General features: G+C 50.6%; 5 protein-coding genes across 5 annotated transcripts; 3 read left to right on the forward strand and 2 right to left on the reverse strand.

Annotated features, from left to right (window-relative positions):
• Positions 1 to 1,117: 1,117 nt before the first annotated feature.
• HD553DRAFT_325697 (uncharacterized protein) lies at positions 1,118 to 4,127 on the reverse strand (the record flags this gene model as incomplete). The annotated part of the gene is made up of 6 exons (XM_046181636.1): positions 1,118 to 1,344; positions 1,987 to 2,260; positions 2,678 to 2,793; positions 3,283 to 3,348; positions 4,043 to 4,052; positions 4,101 to 4,127. The coding sequence occupies 6 exons, from the start codon at positions 4,125 to 4,127 to the stop codon at positions 1,118 to 1,120; spliced, it is 720 nt and encodes a 239-aa protein (XP_046034588.1).
• Positions 4,128 to 10,048: 5,921 nt separating this feature from the next.
• HD553DRAFT_90111 (uncharacterized protein) lies at positions 10,049 to 11,477 on the forward strand. The gene is made up of 4 exons (XM_046184576.1): positions 10,049 to 10,399; positions 10,489 to 10,634; positions 10,695 to 11,369; positions 11,446 to 11,477. The coding sequence occupies exons 1-3, from the start codon at positions 10,084 to 10,086 to the stop codon at positions 11,217 to 11,219; spliced, it is 987 nt and encodes a 328-aa protein (XP_046034589.1). The 5' UTR covers positions 10,049 to 10,083; the 3' UTR covers positions 11,220 to 11,369; positions 11,446 to 11,477.
• Positions 11,478 to 11,861: 384 nt separating this feature from the next.
• Positions 11,862 to 14,230, forward strand: HD553DRAFT_316212 (L-Aspartase-like protein). The gene is made up of 11 exons (XM_046180589.1): positions 11,862 to 12,031; positions 12,092 to 12,121; positions 12,182 to 12,356; positions 12,428 to 12,571; positions 12,642 to 12,752; positions 12,824 to 13,170; positions 13,225 to 13,261; positions 13,328 to 13,375; positions 13,437 to 13,580; positions 13,646 to 13,726; positions 13,810 to 14,230. Exons 1-11 carry the CDS (start codon positions 11,988 to 11,990, stop codon positions 14,056 to 14,058), a joined length of 1,410 nt encoding a protein of 469 aa, XP_046034590.1. The 5' UTR covers positions 11,862 to 11,987; the 3' UTR covers positions 14,059 to 14,230.
• On the reverse strand, positions 14,231 to 19,452 carry HD553DRAFT_316217 (ubiquitin carboxyl-terminal hydrolase-domain-containing protein). Its single transcript, XM_046180590.1, has 19 exons — positions 18,724 to 19,452; positions 18,538 to 18,661; positions 18,266 to 18,471; positions 17,960 to 18,179; positions 17,649 to 17,890; positions 17,233 to 17,584; positions 17,079 to 17,168; positions 17,009 to 17,022; positions 16,701 to 16,951; positions 16,349 to 16,644; positions 15,914 to 16,294; positions 15,782 to 15,845; positions 15,602 to 15,720; positions 15,427 to 15,539; positions 15,259 to 15,364; positions 15,014 to 15,194; positions 14,873 to 14,947; positions 14,755 to 14,814; positions 14,231 to 14,697 (listed from the first exon to the last, which is right to left on the reverse strand). The coding sequence occupies exons 1-19, from the start codon at positions 19,062 to 19,064 to the stop codon at positions 14,429 to 14,431; spliced, it is 3,504 nt and encodes a 1,167-aa protein (XP_046034591.1). The 5' UTR covers positions 19,065 to 19,452; the 3' UTR covers positions 14,231 to 14,428.
• HD553DRAFT_336649 (GPI biosynthesis protein family Pig-F-domain-containing protein) lies at positions 19,453 to 20,839 on the forward strand. Its single transcript, XM_046182246.1, has 5 exons — positions 19,453 to 19,997; positions 20,061 to 20,146; positions 20,212 to 20,355; positions 20,425 to 20,533; positions 20,607 to 20,839. Exons 1-5 carry the CDS (start codon positions 19,548 to 19,550, stop codon positions 20,790 to 20,792), a joined length of 975 nt encoding a protein of 324 aa, XP_046034592.1. The 5' UTR covers positions 19,453 to 19,547; the 3' UTR covers positions 20,793 to 20,839.
• The last annotated feature ends 467 nt before the right edge of the window (positions 20,840 to 21,306 follow it).

Genomic DNA, 21,306 nt, shown 5'->3' on the forward strand with positions numbered 1-21,306 from the left:
TATGGAGGTGCTACCCTCAGCAACCTGTAATCTTAGGTCGGGCAAAGAGACCATCCTCCTTGCAGGTCAGCCGCCATCTTTACCGCCCCCAAGTACAGCCATGGGTTTTGGTCAAATGGTGCTTGGCTTGGGAGAAATCACCGGAATCATCACCCAAATCTGTCCCGGACCATCACCCAAATCTCTCCGGGAACCATCACCCGAAATCACAAACGGGGTACAAGCTCAGACATGGCAAGCAGACCCATGGAGTGCCCAACAAGCAGGTGGAGCAGCCCAGCCGCGTCAATACTCCACCTCCTTTGTAGCGAGTGCGATATCTATAAGCCTGTAATTGCAAAAGAATAGCAAGAGAAGGATTAGTAGATCACGAGCTATAGTATTTACCTGGTCTGTGCTTGGTCATTATCCAATCCTAGATCACTTGATAAGCCTGTCTCAAGTTATACCTACATGATTGTGAAGATGAGTTAGCTAGACCTATCTTACCAAAAGGACCTTGACTGAGTCAATAGCGTTGATGCTTGTTGATGAAGGTGAAAGTCAATAACCAAAGACTTGTTGTGGAAGATGTATGGTGTAGAGCGCCTGGGGGCTAGGTTGTATGCTCAATGTGAGGATGTCAAAAGGTGAAGAGAATAACCCAGAGAGATACCCTACAACCTCCCTTGAAATGTCCTATATATATACTCATAAGGGGAATGCCATTTGGTGGCAAATGTACAAGTCACAGCCAAACGGAAGTGTATTAATAGGACTGTCCATCCTTCCAGTCATCCAATATATCATCCTACCATATCTCCATCTATCCAGATAAATCTCCGTCCATCCAGATATATCTCCGTCTTTCCTATTATGCCTCCGTCTTTCCATATGTACGTGATTATATCTCTCTGTATGTCTTGACATGCCTCCAGATATGCCTCCATGCTTCCAGAGTGATTCTCAGTTCCGTTACATCCTTTGCCATCTCCAGGCTCACCTTCAACCTGTTTGAGGCCATACCAAGCGGAAGATGACAACGATGCAGTTGTTGGAACGGTCGGGACAATTGGGACGGTTGAGAAGCTCGAGAGGGAGAGGCTTAAGACAGCAGAGACAGTTAGACCGGGGTTGGTCAAGAAGGTCGGGATGGAGTCGGTTGGGACAGTTGGGAAGGAGACGGTCGGGACGGATGTGACCCAATGTTGCGAACATTCTCAGCGAGGTCCCCAACATGGCCAATGTTCTCGACATTCTCCACGCTCGAGTCCTGCACCTCCTCCGCGACCACCGGAGCGGGAACGTTTGAATCCTTGCACGCCGCAGTGACCCAACCGAGAACATTCAATTCCTCACCGGAACCTGCAGCGATACCAGCCAGAACTGCCAAGTCCGCACCGGCCTTGGTGTTACGGGCGTCCTCGAAAATCGTCTAAGGGGTTGCTTCCGCGTATTTACTTCCGTCGCGACTACGTGGCGAGTCACAGGTTTCTAGATGCAAGCGAAGTCGGATCACGTGACTACGATGTCTCACGGTCTTTCTCGAGTTCGTGTGAAGTTGCGACACTGTACTAACGATAGTGAGTTCGTCGGTGATAGTGTAACCTCTCCTAGTACGTCTCCGTAGTATAACTAAGGTATAGGCGTATGTCGAATGTAATAACTGCGCTTGAATCGTATAGAAGTACAACAGACTCGCACGACTTCTCTACGATTCGCGCTCCGTTATATGCTAACTACGTACTCGCGTTACTCGCACCGAATCCGCTATTGTTTACCGAGTTCGCCCGACTTCGTGCTTGTCTTCTTTGTTCGAGAACAAAAGGCTGTCGTCCGTCGGTCGCTCTTTCAGGCAAACAATAGACGGTCGAACACACGAAGTCGCGGTTTTCTTTTGTTGACTTCGTGCGGATCCGCTGAGTGTTGCCCGATCCGGGCCGATGACCTAAATGCGCGTCTATCCCATGCTGCCGTTCGGTCACGCCCTGTGACACTTGGCTCCACTCAGCAAATTGTTGTGGCTATTGTGGACGTTGTCAACCTTGGCAAAGCTCAACCCATTGTGGCTTTTGGCATAGCTAGCCAGGGGAACACGAGGCGATGACAACGTTGGAAGTGGACGAAGCGGCAATGAGGGCAATGTTGGCGGCAACAACGGAGGGGGCGGGGGTGGAATGCCAACCGGCTTTGCTCCCTTCTCTGACCAGCCATGCGTCTTCTGCCCTGTCTTGTCACTGGTGCCCCTCTTGTGAGCACCAGAGTTGTTGTCCTCCACCAGCTGAGCAATGGAAGAAGTCACTGCGAGAGCAGGCTGAGGGGCAACAAGAAGCCCAGGGGGGAGGAGAGATGTTGAGGCGGCTCCCAATTCATATCACAGAGGTACCAGTCCTACATTACAACAACATTCCCAAAAAGTACCACCAGCAAGAGTTGCATTCGGGAGGTGTGTCACGTGACATTGCATGCGCTCCTGCAAGACCTACATCAGCATACAGTTCTCCCTACCCCCTCACACTTGTACATAATTAGCATGCATCATCATCTCTCTCTCCTGACTGCCTCTTTGGTGTCTAACAAGACCAAGGAAGAGGATGGTGCACTGCATGGGATTCAAGAGGGTTGTTGGGATGGTTGACTAGGGGGGAGAAGAGGAGGTTGCCTGGTTTAATCCTAAATTGGTAGCAGCAGCGCCGACCAACTTGGTGGACCTGACAAATGTGGTCGCCTTGGGAACAGTAAAAGGGTTAACAGCGTTGCCATACGGATGAGTCTTGGTGATGATATTGGCCAGGAACACCTTGGCCCTTTGTTCTTGACACAACAGTTGGAGCAACCGTGATCAACGCAAGGCGTCAGATCTATGAGAGGATTGTGTCACGGCAGGGCTAGCCGCATAAGCGAAAGGTGAAGTAACAAAGAAGCGATAAGGGGGTCTTTTTCCCCTAAGCACAGAGCGAGGGATCTTCTCTTTCAATAGACAACACGCTTACCCCCCTTTGCTTGCTGACACCTGCTCCTCTCAGGATTCAAAGCCTACACCTCAACCCGCAGTGCGGCTATCCGAGAGGATTCAAGCTGGCAAACGCTTCAGCAAATTGTTGGTCGAGTGTATCAACAACAATGATGACCATGGTAAACCCCAGCTGAACAATTTGAACAATACGTACCGGGCGGTCCTTGTTGCGGGATGAAGAGGACGAGCTTGACCGTGTCAATGAGAACAATTCAACGACGCTCAATCGAACGGAACAAGAGCAAGCTGCCACAATCTCAAGATAGAAGGGAGCGGCACGGACTCACCATGAGATTTGCAGTACCAAAAGGGAATTTTGCTAAAGCTCAGGCGCAATGGCATCCCCATGTGGCCTAACGGTCTTTTCACCCAAGATTGTCACAAGTCCTATAAGACAGGTGTTGTAAAGTAACAACTAGATCCACCAAGGCCGGTCACTTGATAGATCTGGCAATAGTAATGATGCATTACCAGTACTAATCTTGTCTTGTTGTGAAGATAAATGAATGTTGCTTGCATAAAAGTGAAGTAGTACATGAGAGGGGAAAGAGATTTCAGACCTAAATGGTCTGCTATATAAACTATTCTGTTGAGCAAGTCTTCCCAATGAAATTGCAACTCCAGTTGCAAATTGGCAGCCTCAGTCATAATGTGTGCCTTCATATCACCAATATATGCGACTCCAATCACAAAAGTGTGGTCCCAGCTGTTGAAGATTGAGATGATATGATACCACAGGTGATGACATCATCAAAGCTGCAATCTCAATCACAAAGCCTCATTTTGTAGAATGTACATTGTACATTGTATTTTGTACAATTCACAGGGAATCCTGTAGAATGTACAGGTTTCAAGGGGTTGTGGAGCCATAGAGTCTACCATCAGAGTAGTATATACAGGAGGCCAGTTTGGCCTGATTTCCTTTTCCCCTCTCACATACTACTTTACTTTTATCTTGACAAGCAACATTGATTCATCTTCACAACAAGACAAGATCAGCACTAGTGACACACCATTACTATTGCCTAAGTACATCAAGTAACTAACCTTGGTGGATCTAGTTGTTGATTCACGACACCAGCTACATAAGTGTGCTTCCACTCACAAATGTGCTACTGCAGTCAGAATACATGTTGACCCTTTGTGCTCAAGGTTGCATCTTGAGCATCACCTACAATATCATAGCATGCTAATCTTCAAGAGAAGGCATGTGATGATTATCTGACAGCATGTATATGCAATACAGAGTGAACAATATGAAGCAAAAATATGAGTTATGCTAGACAAGAACACCCAAGACTGACAACAAAATAACAAGTTGGTTCAACCACCATAACAAAAAAGTTGTTTAGCCTACTACTAGCTCAAAAACAGGCTCACACCTCATACAGAACAACATCCAAGCTGGGCGCCAAAGAGAAGAACAGGAGGGGGATGCTTGGATGTTCTTACGACAGTGCTAGGCATGTACATAGGAGAGATGAAGAACTACTAAGCTATGTACTCCCAGCTGTCTCGCCGCGTCAGCGCGCGCAGCGCCTATTATAGGTATCCACGGTACGCATGTCATACATGCGCGTGGTGTAGTATTCCATATTGTACGGAGACCCTCTTGGAGACCCTCTTGGAGACCCTCTTGGAGACCCTCTTGGAGACCCTCTTGGAGACCCTCTTGGAGACCCTCTTGGAGACCCTCTTGGAGACCCTCTTGGAGACCCTCTTGGAGACCCACCCAGAGACTCATTCAGAGACTCATTCAGAGATGTGTTTGAAGATGTCTAACTAGTACCCTGTAGTAGGTAGGCGTCCATCATACCGTCATTACCCTACCCGTACCTTCTAGTCCTGTGTGTTACTATTCAGGCTTGCTGGCAGACCTTATAGTACCTAATGCCTGATCCGATTGATTGAGCCACTATAATACACTGTTTGACTCTTTAGCAGGCAGCACTCATCATTGTTCATAATTGACCAATACTGTTGTTTGTATACAACAAGTATATACTCTTGGAAGATTTGCTTCTTTTGACATGCTAATCATGGACAGCCCAGTGTAGAGGTGTGACTGTGATTGCAGCTTGCAGCCAGAATCACAAGTTTGCAACCACAGTCATGTATCTGCGTCTGCAGTGTGGTTTATCAGCCTAAGCTGATGGTGTAGCTGTTCCCTTGTTGATGTTGATCGATAACACTTGTATGAATGACTGCAAATTTGATGGTTTTCATAAAAGTAAAGTAGAAGATGTAAGAGGAAAGGGAAACCAGACCCAAGAAGCCTGCTATATACTACCTCTGAGAAGGGGCAAATGATGGTCAAGTCCAACCACATCAGTGTTTGGTTGTCAGATAAGTTTGATTGTTTGGTGATTGAACAAGTTTGGTGAATTTTTAGTACATGCTAGATTGTCAATGCCTTCTGCTTCCTTTGTGCTTCCTGATCTTCACTTTATGGCTGAGATTGCCTCCATGTGTTGATTTCCAATCATCACATGTCTATTCCCAACATGCATGGTTTCTGACGGATTACCACGCCGGTCTGGGAGTGGTCGTCATTGCTCTTGTTGATAGCAGATTGTTCCAGGTCCCAGAGTGGACTGGAAACTACTACAAAAGGACCAAACACAGTTTCAATTCTCCATCAGTAAGAAAAGCTGAACTGCCGGATTTCAATTCTCCATTACTAAGAGAAGCTGAACTGCCGGAAAAGACCGACACAAACCTGAGAACCAAAGACACAATTTACTACCACCAGATGCCCCCATACCAAATGATGAAGCAGCAACACCTGGTGACCATGTGTGTACTGGTCAACAAGTCAACAACAATTTTTGCTCACATGGTCTTGGAACTATGAAACAAATCACACAACACAAATATAGTAATAGTTCAATTGATAGCAATGATTGATGGACATCAATGCTTATCATCAATGACAACCATATGGGCCCAGAAGATACAATCTTCTCTTACAGAAATCTCTGTAGCTGTTGAGAAGCAAGTCAAAACCATAATTTATCAAGATGTCAAGGGACAGCTGCTTGAACAACATGACTCCCTCAAGTACCCAGCTGCAAATGAAGACAACACAAGTGTGATTGAGCATTAGTCATTGTGTTCACTCTAAACCTGCTTCCTTATCCTTATCTACTCCATTAACCCAACTAACCACAATCCATCTTGAAACTTTAGGCACTCTGGCCACAGACTGCCCTTAGCAACCTTTAATGTCACATGTGCCTTGTTAGAGCTTGCAGGTTAATATGGAAGGGGGCAAAGAAAACCTTTGCTAGTGCTTTGCAGCCTGTTCTGTCGTCTTATCTGTTACGGGATCATCATGTGAGTTGGCTACCGGCACGCAGGATTGTACCACGGACATCAGCATACACCTAAGTTGGGCTCGACGAGGCGAACCCGATTCCCTCGGAGTAGATTTGGTCGTCCCTACCATTCGCCTCCACCATTCACCGAAACAACAAAACCTTCCTGACACATATCACAAACAGGTACAGGGACCTCGAGGTACACAACAACCTTACTCAGGACCTCGACAACCTTACTCAATGAACCTAGAGACAATGCAAACTCAAGCCCGCCTCCTCTACCAAATCCAATTACTCTCAACAGGATTCGTTTGTTTGCCATCTCGCTCTTCCAGTTTCGCCATCTCTTGCCGTTCTATTGTTCTTGGGTCTTTTTCAGCTTCTGCCACTCTCTTCTTGTACTCGTCTCCGTATAAATAGCTAGAGGAACTTGGCCAAATTAATAGAGGACGCTCTGTAATAGTTAGAGGTCAAGTTCCGATATGACACTCTGTAATAGTTAGAGGTCAAGTTCCGATATCACATTCAATACACGCCTATCTGACTTGTTACAACATCTTCAAGACGTGTTGCGGAGAGGTTACAAACCCCAGGACGTCGCTAAGTATCTACGCTTCATCGTTTTACCTTAGAATGAATCCGGTACCTCACACCGAGTGATCACCTGTTAGGCGTCGAGAAGGCTCCAGGGAAGACCGGCTCGATGTATACCTGTGAGGACATATCCGGGAGTAATGTAGAATGTAGGGCTAGGGTATATGGATGTAATAACAGATGAAAGACTATATACTAACATGAGGATAGACAGTGATACAATACGATGTGCTCCTTGAATAACTCCGGCGGAGTTGGTACGACTTGAGTCTGGCGTACGCGTGCGTTGCTATAACATCACCTTCCTTATCCATATATCTCTGGATTCGTATCCCTTACCCAAACCCGCTTCATCTAAGCAAACCTGCAACATTCTCCCAACTACTTGCGATCTACCTTAAGTACCCTACGCCTTACAAATTAGGAGGAATCACCCGTTAGCGACTTCCGCCGTAACAGCATATCGGAACTTCTTTTATCGCACCTGGTTAGGACAATGTCTAAGCAAACTTGCACCATTTTCCCAACTACCTGCGATCTACCTTAAGCACCCTACGCCTCACGACTTAGGACCTATCGCCCTTGGCCGTAACATTATCCTATATAAGGGCCCACAATTGCCTGGCAGCTTAATGCGCTGCAATGGACACCACTGCTGTATGATATACCTAGGATGTCCTGAACCGCCGCTCAATACTGATGGTGTTGCGGTTTTGACGATGATCACTCCTCATGGAAGGATTCATAGCGAGGTTTCATATTCAGATCTGGCGTTTTGGCATGGCTTCTTTTTTTATCGCTAGTGCTTCGTCGCGCGGTAGCTGTCCCCCGCAAGAGGACCGCCTCCGCCATTCGCATTTGATGCGGTATTATTATTTCCTCTTTGAGCGAGCCGACGTCCAACCTGTGTACCTGTGTGTGATTGGTTAGTTTCAGTAAACGTCATGGTAGCGAATCGCGAGGGTGCACCTGGCGACGATGGGGACAGCGAAACATGCTATGATACCGGTTGGGTCGTTGATGAACTTTGTGGGCTACAGATCACATGCTACATGTCAGGTATCAGATTGGGCTCGTCTACCCTAGTCAACATTGAAGAACTCCCGGATCCCTGAGAGCTGCGATCCCAAGCACGACGGGGCGGACGTGTTTGACGGTTACTCAGGACTTGCCATGGAAGTCGAGGCGAACGGTAACTGTATTCCATCTTGGGGCCTGATCGGGAGTGTGACAGCAGAGCCTGTCCTTTGATGAAGAGGTGACGAGAACAGCTTCACAACAGTCCGCGATGATTGAGAGGGATTGAGGTACATGATGGGTCCTGTTGGGGAGGCATCGAATTTCCGCGCAGGTGATTGGTATCGGTCGAGGTCAGTCTTGTGCGTTGTGAATGATTGAGATTAATGTGAAGAGTTTGCTGATCATGAATTTGTGTATGTGTCGATGGCAGAAATGTACATGATAGCGATGACATATTTGATTTTGCATTCGCAAAAAGTAGAAGAGCCCGGGAAACCTTTGACGATTGCCTCCCCTATCCCTCCCGAGCCCGCTTAAATTCGGTAATGTTCCTAGACGGTAGAACAGCTGACATTATCTTCAGATCAGCGATACGGTCGATACGTAGATGGAGGGAGAGAACAGCCGGCATACCACAAACCAGTTTATTCGTGAAGATCACTCCGACAATTGTCCTCTGCTTCTCGACCCGTTGACGCAGCGTGGCGCATGGCGATGGTTGCGGATGGTGCGAGTTCGGTCCCATCGATCAGGACTCTTAGAAACGGACGAATGGATGCATGTCAACGTTGGATTGGAGGGAACACTTCGGATGTTGGCACGGACGTACACTTCATGATCACGTCGGTCCAGGCTTCATTGCCTGTGTTGGCGGACGAGCAGCGTGCACCTTTCGAGATGGCTCGCAGGAGGGATGCCTCGCATTAAATAGCCGGAGGCATCGATCCGTTGGACTCGGATCCGCGGCAGAAGTTTGTGGGGCTATTGAAGAAGTTGATAGACGTTGGGCGAAAGGGGGAACCTCGAGTGGCGGAAATTGAGCGAAGGATCGGAAACGGAGCGCCAAAAGGGAGCATGGACCGGATTGCCGTCTATGGACATTTCGCCTTCAGCTTTGGTCAAGATCGAGTTTGAGCGACAAGCTATCTGGCCTACCTGACAACGGACTGCACTCTTCGAGTCTCTGTGAAATGTCGCCCTGGCCAGGTCCTAATCGAGCTCTGGATAACACGGTTGAAAATCGTGGATCAGCTGGCACAATTCACACGACGCAAAGGCAAGATTTCTTAGGCTGTAGTGGTCGATCGCCGTTTCGCCTTGGTCCGCTCGCGAGACTCCCCCCACGCCCGCTACAGATGGTTACCGGAGGTGTCATTCTCCACTTGGGCCCGGTGAAGGCGCTCCAAGGGAGAAGCGTTACCCTTCCTCGCCCTCGTCCGCAATCTCAGCAGGGGTCACCGATTCATGTCGAAAATGAAGACTCAGATGCCGGATTCCACCGGAATCACCCGCACTATCTCGAGAAAGGGATGATCTGGAATCGCGGTCATCTGGTCGTGGACTAGGCGGCTACGTTCAGCTAGAGAACGCACCCAGACGGTCGTCTTCGGTCCTACCGAGAGACGAGTATCCGCCTGACGTTGAGCTTCTGGAGGGTTCACCCGGCAGAGACACTTGTGTGCTTGCCACGGCGAGGTCTTGCCAGTTCCCCTCAAGCGAGCCTCTTCCCCGATCCTCTTCTGTATTTCGCCGTTGTCGTCGATACGGGATCCGCGTCGGGCGTGTCGTCAGGCGATGGGGCGAACGACAGTTGGAAAGTGAAGGAAAGTGTAGACTGAGAGCGATTTGGGGGGAAAAGGAGGGAGAGAGGGTGGGAAAAGGAGAGGATGGTGGTAATCGAGATTGGACGAGTGGTGAGTGAGGTGGCGAAAAGGCTCGGCTGGTCCACTCTGCGCCTGATTATATACCGTCCCACAGGCTCTCGAATGCACAGCTTTGCCCTTCGACGAACAGGGAGCGCGTCAGTCTCCGCCCGGAGCGAACTCACGTGATCTCGAGGAGGGAGGGGGAAGGCGCACGGCACGCACACGGCACACGGCAAGGGGGGGGGGGGGGGGATCGGAATCTGCCTCGCCGAGTGGGAACGGGAGGGGAATGCTTGCGGTTCGGGGATTGGGGGCATCGATGGGAATCCGTTGGGGGAGAGAGGACAGGAAACAGGAAATTCGTAACTCGTTGGCTATTTCGTCATCCTGGTCAGCGATCCAGCGAGAAGCTACCTATCGCTTATCGACATTCATAACCCCTAAGGAAGAGGTCACGGAAGCGTTCAAAAGGCACCAGATGTCTGGTATCGACATCTCTGGTGTGCGGTGGGGAGTGCCCGCAGACATTGCGTACTTCGCTCTCCATGGTCCGCAAGATCAGCTACAAAAGCTGTTTGCTCTGAAAGACGTCATCGGCCTCAAAGGTATGTTAAATCCCAGCCACGATCTGATACTTGACGCCCCCGACTCTGAAACTTGACGCGCCCTGACCTGACATGCTTCCCGACAACAGGTGTCGATCTCAAAAGTCCTGAGAAGATAGGAGGGGCGAGCATAACCTATAGCATGAAAGGGTCACCGAGACAGGTTCAAAAGATTCTGGCTGCATCGGTACCATACGAGATATCGGACCGCTTCTTTACTAGCCGGAAGGTCGAGGTATGTCGGTTTCGTTTCGTCCTTCTTTCTGTCCGAAAATCCTGACCGCTTCCAACACAGGTCCATGTAACCTGGGTGGTTCGAGATCGAGACCTAGAAGCGGCAAAAGAAGCTGTCCGTCAAGCCTATAGCCAGTATTGTACCTTTGTCAAGCAGAGGAAGCAATTACGCATCAAAGCGGCAAGTGATCTCCTTCAAGCACGCAATTGGCCGGTACTCGCTCAGTCAACGGCACTCGAAGCGGTGGTTGACTCCACTGCGAGTACGGGCGCCTCCTCAATCGGCAGCCTTCCGGCAAATTTCGAAAACTTGAACTCGCTCAATAACGATCATCAGGATCTTGTTCCCGCTTCGGGCACCGGCTCTTCCTCGACTCTCGCTCCCGCTCCGAACACCGGCTCTTCCTCTTCAGTTGGTAGCTTCCCGGTAGAGCTCACTCACCAAGGGACTCGCAAGCGTGAACTCAGTCAGGAGACCCAACTGAAGAATACAAAAGCCGGAAAAGCCCGCAGGGTCTCGTGGGGCGTCAATGAGATTCGATTTTACGAGAAAAAGAGGACCCCGAAGCCGAGGTGGAACAGTTAGAAACGAAGGCAGCTGATCTCAGAGCTGAGGTGAGGGATTGCAAGGCAGACGCATCCCAGTTTAGAAGTGATGCGGAGTTCTTGGAGGAGAGGGCGAAGGTTTTCTCAGAGAGGGCAGAGAAGCTGGAAGAAGAAGCGAAGCGAATGAAGAGTGAGCCTTAATCCATCACGACTCGCTTAGAACCGACCTCATATGCCTTTATCTAGGTTGTCTTGCAACCGAAAAGCCGGAACATAGGCGACTCCAGAAGTCACAGACGGGGCTCGATGAATCGAAGGACGAGCTGGAGAAGGAGGAGCTCGAGAAGGACGAGTCGGAGGAGGACGAGTTAGAGGAGGACGAGCTGGAGGACGAGCTGGAGAAGGACGAGCTGGAGGAAGACGAGCTGGAGGACGAGCTGGAGAAGGACGAGCTGGAGGAAGACGAGCTGGAGGACGACGATGTGTGATTTATGTTCTATCTCGCCGATTTGTGACCCGCACGGGTTCTATGACTGTCACTACTGTAGCCAACATCAAGATGTAATTCGAGTCTTTTCGAGAGCTCGATGTTCGATTTTTGCTCGAGTCATCGATCAGCGCGGTTCGTCGGGTCGGGCGCGCACCCGCTCCTGAGCCTGAGCCTGACAGTCCGTCCGTCCATATTTCATCCAACTACTACTGCTGCTATCTTTTCAATCTGCATGTCGTGGCCGTTCTGAAGACCTATTGATCCACCAGATACACGCCAGACCGAATCTAGCATCGTTCCAGTCAATCATATCTAGCCATGACGACTTCCCAGGACGACTTTACCAAGCGGAAACTCTGGGGGTACGTGCATTTCGAGCCGAAATCACGGTTTCTTTACTGATCAATCGCGACCGATAACAGTGGACGCTTTACCGGAGCTACCGACCCATTGTAGGAACATCTGGCCTCAAACATGAATTCACCAGCCGATACTCACCTCTTGCCGAACAGGATGCACCAGTACAACCAGTCACTGGCTTACGACAAGAGGATGTATGCCGCAGACGTCAAAGGCTCGATAGCGTTCTCTAAAGCCCTGCAGAAGGCTGGGATTGTTTCCTCTAACGAGCAAGCCGAGATTGAAAGGGGCTTGCGAGTCGTTGAGGAAGAGTGGAAGAACGGAAAGGTACGTAGGACGGATTTGGATTGTTGGCTTTCAGGCAATATTGCTAAGAGGACAACGCTACACATCGACAGTTCGACATCAAAGCCGATGACGAGGATATCCATACGGCGAACGAGCGTCGACTGTCGGAAATCATCGGCAAAGACATTGGCGGCAAGCTTCACACTGGTCGTAGCAGGAATGACCAAGTTGCGACCGACATGAGGATCTGGCTGGTGAGCAGAATGTTCGGCCATCAAACCCGACAAATTAGGGCTTCAACAATCAGCTACGCTTGTTTCGCAGATGGACGAAGCCGAGACCATCAAACAGTATCTCAAAGACCTCATTGCCGTGATGGCGAACCGTGCCGAGAAGGAGGTCGATATTCTGATGCCTGGGTACACTCACGTTCAGGTACGATCATTCAAACCCACCCCTCTGTTCTGACACTGCGCTGACAGCCGAAACCGATCACCCGAAAACAGCGAGCCCAGCCCGTCCGTTGGTCGCATCTCCTCTTGTCCTATGCCCACGGTTTCTTGACAGACTTGGACCGTCTCAACGGAATCATCCCCCGCATTTCGGTCCTGCCGCTCGGAGGCGCTGCTCTGGCCGGGAATCCCTACGGACTCGATCGGGAGTTCTTGCGAGCCGAACTCGGCTTCCAGACCATAGGAGAAAACTCGATGCACATCGTGCCCGATCGAGACTTTGTCATGGAGTTCCTGCAATGGGCCAGTCTCCTCATGGTTCACATGAGCAAGATGGCTGAAGACTTGATCATTTACTCGACTGCCGAGTTCGGGTTCGTACAACTGAGTGACGCATACAGGTAGGTGATTCGCATCTGGTCAAGACCCGTGTCGTCGCTGATTGTTACCGATAGTACTGGATCGTCGATCATGCCCCAGAAGAAGAACCCAGTGCGTTATATTACAGCTTGCTCCGGTCAACTGCTGGCGACTTACATTTGCGAGACCAAACCACAGGACTCGCTCGAATTGTTGCGCGGCAAATCAGGACGTGTCTTCGGTCAGGTGAGCGACATGGAGCAATGGCATGGTGCACCGTGGTGGCTGATTGTGATTCATTCTTAAGATGGCGGGCTTTATGATGACTATGAAAGGAACACCCTCCACCTACAACAAGGATTTCCAAGAAGACAAGGAGCCTCTGTTTGACTGCGTTGACACCGTCAGCGCCAGTATTCGAATCGCCGAGGGCGTTATTGCGACCATGAGCGTGAGTCTCGGATCATTCTTGAGACAACAATTGAGCTGATATTTCGTGATCGTCGGTGCGAGCAGGTCAACAAGGAAAAGATGCAAGAAGCTCTCACAGCCGACATGTTGGCAACCGATCTCGCGGACTATCTTGTTCGCAAGGGGGTGAGTCGCGCCATACAGAATATGATGGAAGAATGCAAACGTACTGGCGATCACCGTCTCACATTGTGCCTTTTAACTAACAGGTACCGTTCAGGGAGACTCACCATATCTCTGGTCGAGCGGTTGCTCTGGCGGAAAAGAACAACATCCAATTGTCTGACATCACGTACGAACAATTCAAGGAGTTGAGCGACAAGTTCGAGCCGGATGTTGTCGAAAGCGTCTTCAACTTTGAGAACAGCGTCGAGAAGAGGAACGCTTTGGGAGGACCGAGCCGAAGCGGCATCGAGAGGCAAATTCAGGTGCTCAAGAAAGGCATCGAGACGGAATGATGGATGCCGGTTACTCGCTTTGGTCAACCCCATCGCCAGACCACAAGTTCGAAAAGGCCATTGATTGGTATAGTTAGATATATCCCTTCGCTCTCATGGGTGTATCGGTTTGGAATTAATGCCACAACGGTTATTATGCATAATCATCTCAACCTCTGTCTCCATAACGTTGATGCCGCATAGGAGACCCGACAGTATTCCGCCCGGACCCTTCCAGAGGACCTCGCGGGTTCCTTCGATTAGACAGTCTCTCTGGCGTCCGTTGCGCCTGTGAGGTTGGCGAGCTGACGGCAGGTCCCGCTTCGTTCGTTTGAGGAGGTTTGAAGCCCTGGATCATATCGGTCAACACTTGTCAAGGCGACGAAAGATTTCACGCCATATCTGTACTCACGAGCCTCTGCCCTGCTTCGTAGATATCCTCCAATACGTCCTCGAAGCGATTTTCCTGCACGAAAGTTTGATACTTTTTGTAAAGCTGTAGCGCACATCTTGCGTCCTCGATTGAGTCGTGTTCCGCAGTTTGGATGTCTTGCTTGAGAAGGAACCATGATAAGAATCGCAAGGAAAGTCTGCGATGACGAGACGGATCATAGAAAATAGCGACAGTGTCGATCACCTGAGTTGGAGGAACGAAAATGTCTAGGTGCGCAAGACGATTAGTTAGATGCGCAACACGGCTCCTCCATGCGAACTTACTTATCGTTCGGAAGTCTTTCGGCAGACCATGACCGACGAAGACGCAGCCAAGGTCGACAACTACGTACATCGGAAGATGATAAGCGAAAAATTCGCGAGATCGGTCGAATATACTTACGCGTTCGCAGTTTCTTGTATGCGACTTTGAGTGGCACCAATGTGTGTATAGACGTAGAGGGGTTGAGGTCTCCCTCTATACCAAGACAGGTGAAATGTTTTTAGTCACGTTTCGCCATCATAATCGTGCGAAATGACCGACCTTTGATGCCAGAGAATTCGGTCAGGTAATCCACCACCGGTTCGCTGGTATGGATATAATCGTCGATGAATGGCAGACTTTCCCGTGCTCCATCGCCTCGCAAAACCGAAACTCGCGCCAGCGACATTTTTGTCGGTCGTAACACATTTTTGGTGCCGTCGGATCGGATTTCTAACTCTTCCTGTATGATGAATGAACAATTCCGTATCAGCTCATCACAGCGTGAGGGAACATGCGCGACTTACAAGTTGTAATGCGATAAATTCCGCGTCGATAGCAACAAGAGTACCTGGTGACGGTATCTCGTCGAGATCTAAGCAGGTGTGCTTGATTTGCTGCCGATTTCGCCGACTGCTCGTATGAAGTCCTTGTCAGAGGGATACGATTTCCTTCGAAGGAGTGGGGACGCTTACCCGGAAATCAAGGAATCCCGAACGAGGATGGTAGGGTCAATCTGTTTAGGTAGTCCCTCCAAATCCAAAACGTCTTCGGTGCCGATGCGTTCCAACACAACGAGTGCGGGGCTCTGCGATTCAAGAAAGCTTTCAACTCGGGTTTCGGAAAGGGAAACGAGGGATAATGACAAACCTTCCATGCTGGCGCGCAACTTAGAGCTTCATCGGCACTGACTTCCTTGACTAGGAAATCGTTGAAGAGCAGCCATCTCGGTTGATCGTGAGACGTGGTCGCATCGGTATCGTTCGGTGCTATGGAGGGACTGCAATTAACTTCTACGTTGCCAGCGAAATGTCAAGAAGCGCGACGAACCTCTGACAAACGCGACAAGATGCGCTTCATCGGACTCGTGCTCTTGTATCGATGCTACGAATGCCTGCAATTGCAAAGAGGGGACTTTAAGCGGAAGATGCCTCCGGAATGTTCTTGCACACGGTTTCTCACCCTAACGATATAACGCATGTCTTGTGGTTGACTTGGGCTACTGTCGTTATCATCGTATACCTGCACATCCCCTCCTTCCCCGAGGCGTATGCGCACACCGTCTGGTAAGAATCTTTTCCGTCCATGTTTGCTTCGGGCCAAGGGCGTATCTCTCCAGACCTCCAGATGCTCATCCGATATAATGGAGGCGTTTATCGAGAGAACGGGTGGGAACCTTCGAACCTCGTTGCCAAGCATGTCAGTGCCGTACCGCCGACGACTGGTGAATGTGGTCAATCTGCTACAGTTTGTGCAATTCGTCTTCGTTGTAGTCTCTCGGGTGAGTGAATTCTGCAAGATACTGGCAAAGCAGCCTTCGTCACCAAGGGATGTGCCTGTCGACTGCACGCAAGCATGTTAGGCATGGTCAAACGTGACGAAAGAGCCTGTCCGAACCTTGCGAGGGTACAGCATGTCAACGACATGTGCTGAGAATTCCTTGAATACCGATTGGCCGCAGAGAGAGCATGCGTTGTCCGTCCGTCCCTTCAATGCTAGAACTCGAGTTATCAGCGAACTCGTCGTGCCAGACCCATTCGGTGGAGTATTGCGGTGGCTGTCCGATCTGCGGCCAGTTGGCGCGTCTTCCGCAGCAACGGTATTTGTGAACCACCGATTAAATTTCTGTATCAAGGCGGCGAAGTCCTTCTTCTTGGCCTCGCTTTCTGGGACAAACAGGCCAAGGGCATGCGCTTTTATGATCGAAAATCAGTACGGGACCAATATCGAGGCGAACATTTGGACTGACCCTGCGAAGTAGCGCTAAAGGCTCTTGAGAAGTTACTCGCTTGACAATTGATCCCTTTGGCATCCTCCAGCATACGGAACAAGAAACCCGACTCGCAGAGCATGCAGTGCTCTTTTGGGCAATCTATCGCCAAGTGAGCTTTGGCACACGCCCTGAACGGCAACGTGTAGTGATATGCCTGCAGCAAACTGTTCGTGTACGAATTCGAGATGTGTGTCTCGAGACCGCTATGCTGTGTCTTATTATAGAACCTGGGAAACAAGCTCGAGTATCAGCTACCAGCAACTTCTTCCGGCTGAGGGTCTTACTCGAAGTCAAAGTCCTAAGTGAAGGGGATCAGCTGCTGGAACGAAAGCGATTGGTGAACTCCAGACTCACTTCGACACCAAATTTGGAGTATTTGATTTCCACTTTGCGATAATGTTTCGGCATGGATGGTCCATTCGTCAGTCCCGTCAAACCCGAAGCCTGAACTTGTCGTGTTAGCCAGTTGTCGACACTTTCACATGAAACACCTTCGCGTAAAGCTTACCTCATCGTCAAGCACTTCAGCTGCGCCTCGCCTGTTTCTTTCACTGCGGAACTTCGGCCCGCTCTCTTTGCGTAGTGCAAGTTTCCCTCGACCCATGATCCCATGGGGCCCAGAGTCGGCAGAGATGAGGTTCGCACTACTATCTTCGCATACTACGTTGCGTTTGCCCTTCATATCTCTAGGTAGAGGAGCATATCCGACCCCATCGATGATCCGCATGTTGGCCAGCACGGCGGAAGGGATGGGTTTTGATGGGTTGAATAATGGCGAGGAGGCCGTAGCATAGTCGGCCGGGGCAAAATTTGAAAGAAGCGGTGTGTCATAGAACGGCATCCCAATCACGTTTAGAGGACTGAGCGAGAACCAAGTCTTTCGGTTAAATCGCGGGGCCGATAACAAGGACAGTTCCTACTAACGTTCGATTGGCCCATTTCACATCAGGAACGGGCATCGGCAAGTCGGGCCATTCCACCTTCGTCCCGTTATCGTGACCATTCAGAGGAGGAAGATGAAGCATGCCATCCACGCCGACCAAATCCGACTCGGCAGATATATCGTGCGAAGTGAGGAGTTGGACTTGACCGAGGGAGTCACCGACGGCAAGGTAGTCTCCCCGTGGTGATATTGCCAAGGCTGTCACATATTGATCGATGTCGAGCTGTTGATTTGGTAAAGAGTATTTAACCTTAGGTGAAGATTATCGCGATCGCTGTAGACTCGAACTCGCCTGAATACCGTTCTCGGCCGAATCGCTTCTCGAGTTCTCGTCCTCGTTCGTATCTAGGACGTCGATGAACCCAGACGAGCTGACGACGACGATACTGCTCGGCTTGTGAGGATCGAGTTTGGCCCAAGATACGCCTTGATCGAAATTTACAGGCGGCAGCATACGCGACGTCCGCAGATCGTATAGTGAAACGGTCGAAGAGGGAGTAGGTTGACCTTGTCTACAAGGCATGAAGCGATGTGCGTATACGAATCAGATCAGGAACGAGGTTCAAGAGTTTGCGCATAGAGCATCGCCATCACTGACAGTACGTTCCAACCCCAGGCGGCAACCAAATCTCCTTGCACGTCTACGCCGGTAAGCCCTCCAGTCTGCGAGCTCGGCGCTGAGAGGACCGAGACCTGGCGGTAATTCTGTCGAGGATCCAAGATCTGCAAGAGGCCCGAGGGAGATCCCGTGAGGATCGATCTGGGCAGCGTGAAGATGTGGGACAAGGAATGAGGTTGGTCCACCTAAATTCATCCGATAGGCGGAAGATGAGCTTTCAGTTAGAAGGTTATCGCAGCTCGTCGACTAACATTCTTCGCTACTTTGCCCTGCGAAGTATTGACGATTGTCAGGCGTGCTCCCGTTCCACCGGCGACAATCTCGTGAGAGTTGAGCGGATTCGAGTCGAAAGTACGTAGTGCGAACAGTGGATCGCTACATGTTGAAGATGAGCCATCGAGTGACCATCATGTATACGGGATGCTGTTACAACATACCTGACTGTCCATCTGACCAAACCTCCCCGCTTCGCTCCTGCTAGTCCGCCCTCGGTCAAACTCCAGATCTCCTTGTCTACCACTTTGAGCTGCCTCACTTCTCCAGCTCCAAAGCCCATCCGCATGGTACTATACGTTCCGAATCCCTTGCTCCCATGAGCGCAGTACACCGCATGACGTTCGAGCGAGACTGCACTGCAGTAGCTAGTCACGGTACCGGAAGACGAGCCGACTAATAGCAAGTCGGCATATGGGTCGAACGACAATGCGGTAGGGTACGGGGCAGGATCGAAAGGCGTGGCTGCCGCCGGAGGAATGACCTGCAGGGGTGTGTACCCCATGATATTTTGATCTTGACAGTTGTATACAGGCGGCTTGCTTGGAACTCCAACTAGAGGATCGCTTTCTGACCTACGTCCCGAACGGTCTCCTGCCGTCGAAAGCTTCCTTGAGCTGGACCCGATCCGTCGATCCGTCGGCCGACTACGAGTGCGATCGTACCCCAAAGGTCTATTTTGTCTCGAGCCGGACTGATCAAAGGTATATCGATGAACGAACGACCTGTGCACATGACGATGATAATGATGATGTTGGTACGGTATACCTCTAGAGTACTGTAGCTCAACCCCTAACGACCGACTAGCGCGGACCGCCCGGCTCAAATGTCACCTCGAGGTCGCTTCGACCTTCAGGCATGCTTTTACTCGATAGACCTGCCTGCATGGTTATAGCTCACATTCGTGATCCCGAGACGATAAACACATCGCACACTAACACATCGCACACCGGGCGGGAAAGGCGAAGCTCGTCATCTGCCTCCCAAAATGAGCTCAATCATCCCCCCTCAGGTCCGATCGCTGCGGAGAAAGCTCGTGGCTGCGACGACGACATCTCGGAAATCCTTGACGACCTTTCCTCTCGCGTCCTACTTTTCCATCCACCTGCTCCTGTCGGCCTTTCTCCTCTTCAGCTTTGGGTTCTTGCCTCGATCAGAAGCATTCTGGAGGAATGAAAATGCGCTCGGGAATAGCGGTTTCAAGCAGACGGTCTCGGCAGACAGGCCAGAGCATCCCTTCTTGACGCCCATCACGAGCGATCCCTTCAAGACGATGGTGCTCGAATTGATCGGGGTGACGTTCTGCATGATCTGGTGGAGCGGTCATCTGAGGAGCTGGTGGAGCGTGGTCAAATCGAGCGAAAGGAGGGCGGCAGGTTCCGCCTCGACTCAAGATTCCGAACCGGTCGTCAGGGAAGATCTCGCTCGTCGTCTCGAGGTGTGTCCCTTGTTACATTTCGGCACAGATCCTTAACATCAGTCTGACCACGTTGCGAAACAGTCCACAAGAACTGCCGGTCTAGCTACTGCCGCAGCGGTTCCTCTTGTTCTAGCACTGCTGTTGCTCCTAGGCGTCTCGACCAACTCGTGAGTCTAGGTAGATTCCACCCCCAATAGCTTGCGCTGACTGCTGGACCTCCACGATCGCGCAGACAATGGTCCTTGACCTTGATCCTGGCTATGCAGCTCTCGATGATGCTAGTATTTCCGATAGTCGACGCTCTCGGTATTCCCGACCTGTACGCCAAAGGCACGCTGGACCGGTATCGACTGACCAGGCTGTTCTGTGAACTGGAGTGAGTGATCAAGAAAGAAATGAAAAAGATTGTTTGGACACGCTTAAACTGTCAAACTCATCCCTATAGTCTTCGAACGTCGCTCGAACGGGCGACCGTGTATCCGGTTTATGGAACCCTCATCGGGACCTGGTGCGGAGTCATCCCCATGGCCTTGGACTGGGACCGACCTTGGCAGGCAAGTCGGTCTCGAATCTTCTCTATGGCATCATCTAGGCTGACATGGCATTCTCACATGATCTCTCGCACAGGCATACCCCTTGACTCTGGCATTTGGATCCATACTCGGATTCATCGCAGGTGGCTTTGCGAGCTTTTCCGTGTCAGCTGTGGAAGAAGCCGTCGCCGCGTCGTCTTCGATGGACGCGGTAGAAGTACAACCCGCAGCGGGTGGCAGGACACGAAAGCAGATCCGAAAGAAGGGCAAAGCGAATTGAACGGTGTAGCGCAGATATAACGTTACCGATAGCATACACATAGAGTTCGCTTGAGTTGGCTTTCTCGTCCTTGGCAGTCAAATCGGCTGGCCGCCGCTGCGTGACTTGCATCAAGTCGGCGCCACCATCATCCCTTTCCAAACTACTAGAGCGTTTTCGGAGGTCGTCTCATCTGATCTAACAAGTATCTTAGGGTCCAGAGATGGACGGTTGAAGGGGGTCTGATGAAATAGATTAGGTGAGCACTGGAGCTGATGAAGGGACTTGGGCGTCCACACTCATTGGAAAGTCCAGGGATTGGGCAGCGGCCAATGCTTGAGGATGCAGGGCAATGGGCTCAGATCTGCACAACCTGTCGTCTTGATAAGCTGTTGATCGAGATAGCAAGGGCGATCCTTTCAGTATGTGACGTCGATTTTTCCGAGCAGTGAGCGATCGGATCGCCATGAGTCGACCCTGCCTCCCGCTTCGAACATACCCCCTGATCGAGTACGTTCAGCTCTCTGCGCGGCGC

This window comes from Filobasidium floriforme (assembly GCF_021052385.1).
Source record: "Filobasidium floriforme strain CBS 6241 chromosome Unknown HD553scaffold_19, whole genome shotgun sequence".
Taxonomy (NCBI): domain Eukaryota; kingdom Fungi; phylum Basidiomycota; class Tremellomycetes; order Filobasidiales; family Filobasidiaceae; genus Filobasidium; species Filobasidium floriforme.

Coding starts and splice junctions, on each gene's coding strand:
- HD553DRAFT_90111 (XM_046184576.1), top strand. CDS start 10,084: ATGCTTGCGGTTCGGGGATTGGGGGCATCGATGGGAATCCGTTGGGGG. Junction 10,400..10,488: donor AGACGTCATCGGCCTCAAAG/GTATGTTAAATC, acceptor TCCCGACAACAG/GTGTCGATCTCAAAAGTCCT. Junction 10,635..10,694: donor TTACTAGCCGGAAGGTCGAG/GTATGTCGGTTT, acceptor CTTCCAACACAG/GTCCATGTAACCTGGGTGGT.
- HD553DRAFT_336649 (XM_046182246.1), top strand. CDS start 19,548: ATGAGCTCAATCATCCCCCCTCAGGTCCGATCGCTGCGGAGAAAGCTC. Junction 20,147..20,211: donor CTAGGCGTCTCGACCAACTC/GTGAGTCTAGGT, acceptor ACGATCGCGCAG/ACAATGGTCCTTGACCTTGA. Junction 20,356..20,424: donor AGGCTGTTCTGTGAACTGGA/GTGAGTGATCAA, acceptor TCATCCCTATAG/TCTTCGAACGTCGCTCGAAC.
- HD553DRAFT_316217 (XM_046180590.1), bottom strand. CDS start 19,064: ATGGGGTACACACCCCTGCAGGTCATTCCTCCGGCGGCAGCCACGCCT. Junction 17,891..17,959: donor CGGCCGAGAACGGTATTCAG/GCGAGTTCGAGT, acceptor CCAAATCAACAG/CTCGACATCGATCAATATGT. Junction 17,169..17,232: donor CTGAAGTGCTTGACGATGAG/GTAAGCTTTACG, acceptor CGACAAGTTCAG/GCTTCGGGTTTGACGGGACT.
- HD553DRAFT_316212 (XM_046180589.1), top strand. CDS start 11,988: ATGACGACTTCCCAGGACGACTTTACCAAGCGGAAACTCTGGGG. Junction 12,572..12,641: donor CCGACATGAGGATCTGGCTG/GTGAGCAGAATG, acceptor CTTGTTTCGCAG/ATGGACGAAGCCGAGACCAT. Junction 13,376..13,436: donor CAGGACGTGTCTTCGGTCAG/GTGAGCGACATG, acceptor TTCATTCTTAAG/ATGGCGGGCTTTATGATGAC.